At 40.0% G+C, this 12,164-nt stretch overlaps 1 protein-coding gene across 1 annotated transcript; it reads left to right on the forward strand.

Annotated features, from left to right (window-relative positions):
- The first annotated feature begins 8,734 nt into the window (after window positions 1-8,734).
- On the forward strand, window positions 8,735-11,699 carry LOC111779390 (NAC domain-containing protein 17-like). The gene is made up of 5 exons (XM_023659555.1): window positions 8,735-9,023; window positions 9,597-9,874; window positions 9,970-10,269; window positions 10,430-10,988; window positions 11,079-11,699. The coding sequence occupies exons 1-5, from the start codon at window positions 8,840-8,842 to the stop codon at window positions 11,444-11,446; spliced, it is 1,689 nt and encodes a 562-aa protein (XP_023515323.1). The 5' UTR covers window positions 8,735-8,839; the 3' UTR covers window positions 11,447-11,699.
- Window positions 11,700-12,164: the final 465 nt, after the last annotated feature.

A 12,164-nucleotide genomic window follows, 5' to 3' on the forward strand; every position in this document is an offset into this window, starting at 1 on the left:
AGTTGACAAAGTTTTCCGGTGAGGAATCCGAAAAAGAAACCCACGAACGAAATAACCCAAAACTGACGTCAAAACACCCGAAATACACCGCTAAAGAGATCCCCGATGACCCTACAGCTATTTACGAGGAATTTGACGGTTCTTTGAGACGAATCGTCGTTGGAAAGAGATCAGAAAACCCATAAACGAAACTTCGTGATCTGTCATCCTAGACGCCTACAATCCACGAAACTTCATGAAAAGGAAGCATAAGGTCTAACAGAAGGATTGAGGAGGAGAACGGCAAGGAAGAACGCCAGAAATGATCACGGGAAGGAGAGAGAAACAGAATCGAAAAATCGCGCAGGAAATCGGGCGAAGAAGAAAGGATTCGTCGGATCCGGGTCGGACCGGAATTGAGTACCCACGACCCAACCCGCGTCTGCAATCCAGCCCACTTGCAGTGACCAAAATCCTTCCTCGATCCAGTAACAAAATAACAGTCCAGCCCGTAACTCGCGGACGCAACTAGCGGCCACCTCTGCAAACCCTCGGCCCAACCAAACTAGCCCGCAGCCTAACTCACTAGCGGCCACCTCTGGATCGATATGCTTCCTATATGTTATGTTATGTTATATAATATGTGGATTGTATGATAATAATTATGGTACGATGTGCTCTAGGAGATGTTTGAGATAGGATACGAGAAGGACGCACAAAACAAAATGTAACGATAGGAGTAAGATACGTTCATGAAACGTTAAGGTTAGGTTACATACCGGAGTGCTATGGATAGGAGAGATTGATGAAAGAATACGGTTAGGTTATGGGTAGAAAGGGATAGGTTTGTGATAGATTGATAGAACGATGGCGTTAGGATACGTTCTTGTGATGATATGACTAAGGTACGTCACGTAATGATATGTCTGTGATAGGTATAAGAACGTTAAGGCTATGGTAAGTTAGAGAACGATATGACTATGAAGTGTTTACGTTATGACTTGGTTATGATATGATACATTGTATGCTAGATTATTGTGCTTAAGTACGAAATCATGTGAACGTGAATGTATGTTATTTATGCTGCTTAGTTGATGTGATATGAATGCATGTGACGATGTGTGGCCCTTGTACGATTATGGCTTGTTGTATGAGTATTGAAATGTAACTGAATGAATTGTATGACATGAAATACGGTAAATTGCATGATACATAACCCCGCTAGGAATATGTATGATATGTAACGAAATGAGAATGAGAATGACATGTAAGCATGAAAACGTGACACGGGGTTATGTTCATTAAATGATGACTGTAGGACTAGTGGGACCTCATGCATATTGTGTGATCATGCATTTGGGGGGATACCCCTATCCCATCACGAGGGTACGGACGCGTACATCCAAATGGCAAAACAACGATCGTTATGCCCTGCATAGCGCTGCCGTGACAATTTTAGTTTTAATGGGTCCTGGTGGGCCCCCAGAGCATGCCCACCGGCTAGGGACAGTGGCCCAGCGGTGTGCGAACTAGCTGGTGAGCCCATACTTGCACGTATGGGTTGCGTGTAGAGTATATGGTACACGTCCACGATTACCTATTAGGATTACACCGTAGGGGAAACGAAACGAAAGATAGGTCCCATCATTTCATTGCATGTGATTGTTGCATTTAACCCCAATAGTGGGGTCACTTACTGAGTATTTCTTTAAATACTCAAGCCATGTGCTACTACATTTTTCAGGTTAAGGCAAGGCATCCTTGTACGGCTGATGACGGCATCGCAACTTGAGATCATGGCACATGCATAGGATAGTGGCATTTATTTTCTTAGACTTAGGATAGAATAGGATGTTTTAAACTTAAACGCTTATTTATTTTATTTCGAGTCTTTTGTTGTGTCGTTTTAAAAATGTTTTCGAAACACTTAAGTCCATGGCTGTGTTTTAAGTTAAAGGTTATGTTTTATAGAATTTAAATGAAGTCTTCCGCATTCAATGTTTATGGTACGTATACACTAGCGACCTTAAATTAAGTAGAAAATTTTGGGTCGTTACAGCGTCGACGTGGGCTGCTCTAGTAATGCCACGTGTCAAGTCGTGGCGCAAGAAGCCCTTCGGCTTGAGCGGCACAACGATGCTTCGATGCGGCTTCGGCGACTAGCGGTGGCGTATTTGGCTCATCTTTCCATTTTCCGGATATGTTTTCAGCCCCGATTAAGGTAATCGAGGCCGTTTTAGAGCCATGTTTCACACTTTTAGTTGGATTATTAATTAAAATGGAAATATTAACGAAAGGTGACGAACGGTGCAATTGAAAATGAACCCCCGAAACCTTTGAATAAGCTAATTAGGGAGTACTTCGGCTAAGGCCAACCAAGTAAGTGGCCTTACTATAGGATAAGCTAAAAATGGTAAGAATTATGATGATGTATGAACTGTGTCGTACGATGTTGTATGATAGTATGTGATGATGTATGAATTGTGACGATGTATGAGTTGCATCGTATGATGCCGTATACTAGTATATGATGATGTATGATTTATGATGGTGTATAAGTTATGATGATGCATGAGTTGTGATGCTTGACGATGTGCGTAGTATATATATATTTCGATGAATGACGTACTTGATATGCTTGATGCACTTTATGGCAATATGATGAGTATGATGATTGCGTGACGTTTACCTTCATATGATGATGTTTTCCATATAGAGCATGCTATATGATGATGAGTGTCATATTGCATCATGTCGTTAGATTGACATAGTGATAAAGTAACCCTAATTCTCAGCCCAACGATCAAGCTTTTGTTGAAGCAAGAACCCTTGAATCAAAGTAATTAATGCCTCCTTATATGAAATTTGGATCAACCAAGAGACANTATCAAAACGTCTCAATTTGAGATCTGAATTACATTCATCCACAAATCTAAATTTTACATAACATATTGTGGGTATTTATAGTCTCCTGACAAAAGATGTTTGTAGACGGGATTTATTCCCGATCCCCTTTAATCTCCACAAAAGAATAAGTCAAATTGACCATTTGACTTTTACATCATTTATGAAAAATAGTTCTTTCTAATGTTGATGTGTTTGAGTGACTAATGTGATAGGTTCAAAATTAATTGAGCTCTCTACGCGTAGGTTTGAATTATGTTGTTGACATTTTTGAATCGACATTTTTTTGAATCTTCTTGGCATCGGCATTTTTTTAATCTTCTTGGCAATAGGTCCATTTGGAACACCGTGATTCTTATCATCTTCCCCCTCTTCAAAAGGATTTGTCCTTGAATCAGAAAAAATCATCACCTCTCTGATCAAATCTGCCTGATTCAAAGGAGTATACAATTTTTTTCCTTCATCGTGATTCTTATCATCTTTCCCCTCTTCAAAAGGATTCGTCCTCAATCAGAAAAAATCATCACCTCTCTGATCAAATCTGCCTGATTCAAAGGAGTATATAATTTTTTTTTCCTTCACCGTGATTCTTATCACATAGGACACAACCCTAAGAGCATGAAAATGATATTAATATAAATATTCACGAGTATGCGTTACTTAGAGTAACAAAGAGATGAGACTAGAGGGTTGTGTCAAAAAAGACATTATGATGAATTTAGAGGGACCTCATGCATATTGTATGTTCATAAGCATAGGGCTGCTTCCCCTAAAGATGATGAGTGCGGATGCGCACAATATGATGATGAGTGCGAAAGCACATAGTATGATGATGAGTGCGAATGTGCACAGCATGATGATGAGTGCGAATACGCACCGCATGATGTTGAGTGTGAATACGCATCGTATGATGATGAGGGTGTTCATCAGGCGCATGACACTCTTCTACAACTGTGAACGCTACAATAATTTGTTTGTTCTCGCCTAAGCTGCACCAATCCTACTTCTTCTCTTCTTCGAGTAAGATATCTCTACCAACGTGATTTTTTTCATATTGAGGATCATATCGCCTGTGCTCCTTGGTCCCGTCCTCCATGCTAAAATACACCATATTTTGGCTTTTATCATCAAATTTCTTGATATGTGGCCTTGTAGTCGTAACATATGTTGTACAATCAAAATCTCTAACATGCTCAAAGTGAGGTTTCTTACCGCAACATAATTCGTGAGGGGTGCGAGTGTCCAATACCTTTGTTGGCAAATGGTTTAGAAGACAAATCACATGTCGTATTGCCTCACCACAAAAATTGTTGGGACTTGCATACTTTTGAGTAAGCTTCATGCGATATTCATTACGATGCAATTTCTTCACACAACCATATCATCTTGTTTTTTTTTAATGTACGATGCGGTGAGGTGACTTTCAATGTCTTCCTCTTCACAAACCTTTGAGAAGTTTTGGGATAAGAACTCGCTACCTCAGTTAGTGCACAAGTTTTTTAGCTTATAATCAAACCCACTTTCAACGAGTCTTTTGAACTTCATAAATACACATAAGACCTCTCCTTTTTCTCTCAGCATGTACACCCACATCCAACAAGTATAATCGGTGTAACGATAAGGGTTTCAAAAAGAAAAAAAAAAAAAAAAAAAAAACAAAAACGCCTTAAATCTCGCCAAAAATCGCGAGATTTTCAGTGAGGCATGCCTTGCCAGTAAGGGCGTATTAATGCCTTGAGTCCCCATATTAAACCCTAGGTACCTTAGCAACCGTCTTTTCCTTTCGAGTCATTGTCGTACCTGTGAGGAAGGAGCCGAAAGGTTTAGGTGAGGGATCGAAAACGTCGCGAGACTTCAGACTTCTGTGAACCCTTAGGTAGGAGCAAACCGACGCCAGGGTACTTCGGGACAAGCGGGACAGACGCATCGCCAAGGACGACGGAAGGCGGTGGTCTCATCGGCAACAGCAGTCGAACTCTACGATTAGGGTTCATCGGGATCCTTGGGTGAGGAAGATAGAGCAGCGGGTCGCGGGTCGGGTTCTTCGGGCACCCGTGAGCTCGCTCAGCCAACGTGCGGCCCACTGTTGCGGCCGACGCCTTGCAGTCTGCGTCAGACATTGACGTTGGGTCGCGTATCCATTCCAGCCCAAGACCAGCGATACCAACCTGCATCCAGGAGTTATGCGCCACCAGGGACCCTCTCGGCTTGTCGACTCATTGTTTCGGCTCCGCGGCTCGGCTCGGCAGTGTGGCTCGACGGTTTGGCTTAATGGCTTGGTATACAAATAATATACCGATTCCAAGGTTTTCAACCCTTCTGGAGCAGTTTTCGCCCTTATTTTAGGCATCTGAGGTCAATGTAACTCTTAATTATTAAACACATATCATGATAGGAACTTACTTTGATAGTTAGACATAAGGTTGGTTGGGTTACATCATGAAAGGACGCTAAGTGTATATTGTGGTGTTATAGGAGGTAGTTAGACATGGACGTTAGCTTATCGCGAGTAACTTCAGTCAAGGCCAAGAGGTAAGTAACCTTACTGTTGGTGTTAGTTATGTATGTATGTTGGTGCGTGCCCTGTGGTTCTTGCATGCACCATGTGTGTTGTTGATGTATGCTAGGTTATATGTTTCTTACAGTGAAATGCTACGTATGTCATGTTTATGTATGTGATGTTTGTGCCACGGTTTGCTACCCTGTATGTATGAGCTTAATCGACATGTCATGATTGTAATGAGAACCTCGCATGCCATGAATGTGATGACTAGTATGCTACGATATGCTTACTCGATGTTTAACCCAGTTATGCCATGTAATGCGGTGAGGGGATGGAAAGTTGTATGTATAATGCCATGGAGGTAAACCTTAAGGAACTCATGCACGCTATGTGTTATGTACATGGGGCACTCCCCCGTTATGCTACTGATGGTACGGACGCGTACATTCGATATTGTGTTTGCTACGATATCATGTAGGCCCTCCTTTTCCGTGGCATCCGGTAATGTATGTCATACGTACCCGACCAAGCCAGACCCAGGGAGTTAGCATGCGAACTCGCCTGGTGGGCCCACAGTCACGCACGTGGGCCATGTGTGGGAGACCATGCATCCACCCCGCCCGGACAAAGCAAGGGCTAAGGCCATGGAAAGGAATGGAAGACATACCCCTCCCNTCTTGCATGCACCATGTGTGTTGTTGATGTATGCTAGGTTATATGTTTCTTACAGTGAAATGCTACGTATGTCATGTTTATGTATGTGATGTTTGTGCCACGGTTTGCTACCCTGTATGTATGAGCTTAATCGACATGTCATGATTGTAATGAGAACCTCGCATGCCATGAATGTGATGACTAGTATGCTACGATATGCTTACTCGATGTTTAACCCAGTTATGCCATGTAATGCGGTGAGGGGATGGAAAGTTGTATGTATAATGCCATGGAGGTAAACCTTAAGGAACTCATGCACGCTATGTGTTATGTACATGGGGCACTCCCCCGTTATGCTACTGATGGTACGGACGCGTACATTCGATATTGTGTTTGCTACGATATCATGTAGGCCCTCCTTTTCCGTGGCATCCGGTAATGTATGTCATACGTACCCGACCAAGCCAGACCCAGGGAGTTAGCATGCGAACTCGCCTGGTGGGCCCACAGTCACGCACGTGGGCCATGTGTGGGAGACCATGCATCCACCCCGCCCGGACAAAGCAAGGGCTAAGGCCATGGAAAGGAATGGAAGACATACCCCTCCCTCGGTTTCTTTCTTTTGACACTTGTGCTTATGTATGTGTATTGTATGCGACCGCATGTATCCTAAGGTATGATTATATGCTTAACCCCAACAGTAGGGCGACTTACTAGGTATTTTATATGATACTCAAAACACGTGCTACCCATATTTTCAGGTAAGGGCAAGGCTCCCATGTATGGCTGACAGTGGATGCTGCGAAGGCCATGGAAGTCTTAAGGAGGGTTTGTAGTGTTGTAGGCGTCTTGTTGGATGCTCTCGGTTAATAGTTATTGCAATTGTTCCTCTAGTTCTCTGTTGATTATTTCTAGGTTAGGCTGTCGTTATTGTTCTCCCCCAGGTATGAACTGCTTATAATAATGAACGTATTGTCGTTATTGAGATTGTCTTACGTGAACTCTCGTTCTGTCGTTATGCAAGTACAAGGTAACGTCTCTAATTAGGTTAGACAAAATTAGGGGCGTTACAATCATCAACAAGTAAGAGAAAATATTTATTACCAGCAATCAATGATGGAGTGATCATGCCACATAAATCTACATGCACCAATTGCACTGGTTGTCGTCATGAAAATTGGTTTGAGCTGGAAATGACAATATTGCTTGCTTGGAGACTATGCAACTTTTACACCGTTAGTTCAAGTGTATGATTTTTGATAGCCCATAACCATCTTTTTCTCTACCATCATTTTGAGTGCATGGAAATTCACATGTCTAAGTTTTGCATGTCATAACAAAGTTGGATCTACGAGTATCACCAATGAAGAAGTGTGATGGCGGATGTCTAATAGTATCTTATATAGGAGTTTTTGCAATTGTTTTACTTCCATCAACAAGGCTTCTCTTCTATCAAATATCTTGAAGAACGAACTTACTAACTCCATCCTGCTATCTTCTTTTGTAATTTGACCAAGGCTGATAATATTACTCTTCAAACTGGGGATTTAATATAACTTATTCAGTAGACATTGATCGTTGTTCTTAAACTTGAACAAGAGGGATCATTTGCCTTCGACTGGTAAAATTGATTTGTCATCAAACTTCACATTTTCAATGATTTTCTCATCAAGCTCCTTGAACTTTACTCGATCTCCAGTCATGTGGTTGCTTGCTCTGTTGTCAAGGTACCACATGTTTATCTCCACTGAGTCTTCTCTATTTGTGAGAAGGTTTGCCAACCTTATCTTCAATGAGAATCAACAAGTTAGGGATACTTTCAACCAACATCAATATGAGCTCCTGGTCATGTATAAGGTTTATCTCCTTATCGCACTTTTTAGTTGGACACTCATCTACGTAGTGCCTGTATTTTTCACATGAGTAACGCCTAATCATGCTTTTGTCTTTCTAGTGGTTGACATGGTCATAGATTGGTGATAGGTTGACACACTTCCTCTGTCGCCACATCCCCAACCACAACTAAAGTCATGCCCATGACTTGAGATTTTTGTGTTGTGGTCGCAACGTCCCTTCGTACGTGAAAAAAAAAAAAAGCCACATTGTTCTTTTTTGTTTGTGCAAGCTACTCCTCATGTGTGAGAAAAAGGTGTTTCTCCTCCTCTCTGTCGTCGAAGCTGTAACGACTCTAAATTTCTATATATTCTGAGTCGTTACTAACGTCTCATGCTCATCTCTTATATGCGGAATATAACTCTTAAATGCTCATCATAAATAGCGGAAAATTTAAAACTTTCAATGGACTTCAAACCGATAGAAAACACTGCTGAACTTACGTGTTTCAAAACATAACGTTGGAATTTAAAAATAAAAAAAAAATTCAGAGAGGTCACAAAAATTTTATTTTATTTATTTTACTCTTTTTTAAAAAAATTAAAAAGTATTAATAAAATATTTCAGAATTTAAAGATACTTTCATAAAAGTTCAAAAATCTTATTAAAATTAAATATTGAAAACATTTTTAAAAAAGTTTTTTTGAGATAAAATTATAAAATTGAAGATTATTTTAATTAATTTAGGAAATATTTATTAAATTTTAAATATTTGACTTTGCATTGATTTTGCGAATGGAATCTTACCAAAGGTTTCTTAAAATCTTGAATGACAAGCAAACATCGCGTCCGCTTTACACATCCCTAGACTCTGCTTCCTTCCCCTTCACTCTTCCCCTTTCTTCACCAAATCCCCCCTGCAACCATCTCACTCTCTTCCATCCTTCAATCTTCCCTCTCATCATCATGGAGCTCTTGAGCCGGAGTTCTGCCGGCGAAGATAACGGCTTCCCCCCGGGCTTCCGCTTCCATCCAACTGATGAAGAGATTATACTCTACTACCTCAAGAGGAAGATCTGTGGCCGAAGAATCAAGCTCGATATCGTCGGCGATATCGACGTCTACAAGTGGGAACCCGAGGAACTGCCTGGTATCTGCTTTTCATCCTTTTTTCCAATTCCATTTAGGATTATGTTTCCGATTCCGTTTCTTCTGAAGATCACCTACCTGGTCAATTTGGGTGTTCTATTCGGAGGAACTTGTATTTCATTGTTTTTGTGGTTTTCACCCTAATTTCTACTTGGCTCACTGATCGATTATAATTTGCTAGTGCATCCTTGCGAAGTTAACTTTGATTAGTTGATCTAGGGTTTATTTGCTGACGCCAGTTTCTGATTCTGTAATCCTTTTGCACATGCTGATTTCATATCTGATTTCTAGTTTGTTTTTTTTCCTTTTTTTTTTTTTACCTTGGAGCTGAACGTCATATGGTTCTTATTTGTTTTAATCTTCTCATTTTTTGTTGTTGTTGCGGAAAGCCTTCGTTGGGATGGTAATCATATCTGGTTTCTCATTTCTGAACTTGTTACAGTTATTTACAAGTAATAATTGTTTGGTTTGTGGTTATGGTTTTTAATTTGGTACAAGTTTTTATGATTGTTTATTTTAGCAGTAGATGAATGCTTATTTCCTCTGTAGGTTCTAATACTTGAACGCAATGCAGGGCTTTCTAAGCTAAAAACAGGTGATAGACAATGGTTTTTTTTCAGTCCAAGAGATAGAAAGTACCCACATGGGGCTAGATCAAATAGGGCAACCAGGCATGGGTATTGGAAAGCTACTGGGAAGGATCGTACTGTGACATGTAATTCTCGCGATGTTGGAGTTAAGAAGACGTTGATTTTCTATAGAGGTCGTGCCCCTAGCGGTGAGCGTACTGACTGGGTAATGCATGAATACACCATGACTGAGGAAGAGCTGGGCAGATGCATAAATGTGAAGGTAAACACATTTTCCAATTCATCCATTTTTCCTTTTTCGTCCATGCTGTTAGTCTTTCCTTGTATTTTGCTGAGTTTTGCTATTCTTTATTTCAGAACTATTATGCTGTTTATAAGGTCTTCAAGAAGAGTGGACCTGGTCCGAAAAATGGTGAGCAGTACGGAGCACCATTTAAAGAAGAAGACTGGGTTGATGATGAATTCTGTGATTTTAATTTTGATGACAAAGAGAAACCTGCCGAGAAACCCAACACGGATACTACTGCCACTGAGAGCGAGAATCGCCACATGACCCATCTTTCATTGGATGATCTTGATATGTTCATGATACAACTTTCCAATGAGCCTTTACTTGAGTTTCCGGAAGCTGATCCTTGTGCCAACTCCTTACCCCAGGTCAGTTTATTTAAAGGCCATCTTTCTATCCAGAATTGTTGGAATTACAATTGATTTGTTAATAAATGTCGAATGCGATTATTAAGAAGAATATTTTTCTATGATAGACCCCAGAGGAATTTCATGATTAACTTCTAGCTTCTTTTTTGTTTCTGTGTAGGATGGTAGGCAAGAAGAATCTGGGTGTCCTGTTGTTGATCTATGTTTGCAAGAACATAACCTTCCTAGGTCAGTTGAATTGTCGAGTTCCGAGCAGCAGCCGAGTAATGTGCCTGAAAGCATTGACCTCACCAAGTCAGATCGACCATTCCAGACACCTGAGGCCAAATCTTCCCCCAACCTTTCTGAACTAACTAGTTTTCTATTTGAGGATGATTTTCTGGAAATAGATGATCTTGGTGGTCCGGAATTTAATCTATCAACCACTGAGAAAGGATCTGGAACTGGGAACTTGCAGTTTGAAGAGTTGAATGGATTGTGCAACCTCGATCAATTTCATGATGCAGCCATGTTTCTTAATGATATGGGGCCTTTGGAGTATGGAACAATTCCTAATTTATTCCAGAATGAAAACGTGGATATCTTGGCAAGCCCATTGGATGTTCAGTTCCAATCCAATCCAAATTGTGCAAGTGCAAACCAGATCGACAATCAAATGCTGATTCCTGATCTGGCCTTACAAGATGGCTTTGCTTTATCAGAGTTGCCACAAACTTCAGGTATATAGTGGAAATCCTCTACTCATGGACAATAATACATATGACATGAGTTAGCTACTAATATTGTAGTTTATGGCAATATATATATAGGTGTGTTGTGTGACCCTTCAAACCAAAATGAAGTCGGGAAGGACGTGAGTTCTGCTAGTCGCGTTTCATCCGCTCTCTGGGCCTTTGTTGAATCTATACCATCTACACCCGCATCAGCTGCGGAGAATGGACTAGTTAACCGATCATTTGATCGAATATCAAGCTTCGGTAGGAAGAGAGTAAGTACGAATAGCACGATGGTTTCTGCAATTGATTCCTCTTCTATTATTGTGAGTAGTAGTAGGAGAACAGCAAGCAGGAGCAGAAAGGGTGGGTTCTTTGTGTTCTCTGTTCTTGGAGCATTATGTGCCATCTTATGGGTATTTATAGGAGCTGTTAGACTATGGCACAGATGCATCTCCTTATGAATCTGGAGATGACTTTTTTTTCTTTCTTTTTTTTTCTCTTAACTTTGTGAAATATATATTAAAAAAAAAAGAAAAAAAAAAGGAGAAAATGGAAAAAGCTGAAATATGGGGAAATATTGCAATTTTGAAACAATGGAGGGAGGAAGTTTGGTATTTGTTTATGTATGATGTGGCGTAGATTTGTATGTATAGGTAAGCAACCACATTTAAGTACTCGTTTTAATGTAATGTCAAAGTTGTTTTGATATGGAAATCAACCCAAGGGAAAGTATGGAATGGATTACCTTGATGATCAAGATCAAGGGGAAAGAAAACTCGTTTCTAAATTCGTGATTTGAATCACTCCACAAGAGGTTTGATCAATACCACTTGAATGACTTTAGAGGTTTGATCAATACCACTTGAATGACTTTACCTGTAAGTTCTAAATACAAAAAGACTTTACCTGCAAGTTTTAAATACAAAAATTTACAAATAAAGTTTACAAATAAAGTTTCTAAATACAAAAATTTACAAATAAAGTTTTCTCAACAAAGTTAAAATAGAAATTTTATTTTTAATTCAAAAATCTGATGTCTAATCAAAGAAGGTTTTATATTTATTTTTAATTCAAAAATCTGATGTCTAATCAAAGAAGGTTTTATATAGCCTTTACAAATCTTAACCTATGTGATACATAACTCGAAATACCCATATCCTCCTTATTAAAATGGCGAGT

The sequence above is a fragment of the Cucurbita pepo genome, chromosome LG17 (assembly GCF_002806865.2).
Source record: "Cucurbita pepo subsp. pepo cultivar mu-cu-16 chromosome LG17, ASM280686v2, whole genome shotgun sequence".
In the NCBI taxonomy this organism is placed as follows: Eukaryota; Viridiplantae; Streptophyta; class Magnoliopsida; order Cucurbitales; family Cucurbitaceae; genus Cucurbita; species Cucurbita pepo.

Bases quoted from the DNA above. Each gene is read 5' to 3' on its own strand.
- LOC111779390 (XM_023659555.1), top strand. From the start codon at position 8,840: ATGGAGCTCTTGAGCCGGAGTTCTGCCGGCGAAGATAACGGCTTCCCC. The intron at 9,024-9,596 runs GTATCTGCTTTT...AACGCAATGCAG, and splicing joins GGAACCCGAGGAACTGCCTG to GGCTTTCTAAGCTAAAAACA. The intron at 9,875-9,969 runs GTAAACACATTT...TCTTTATTTCAG, and splicing joins GCAGATGCATAAATGTGAAG to AACTATTATGCTGTTTATAA.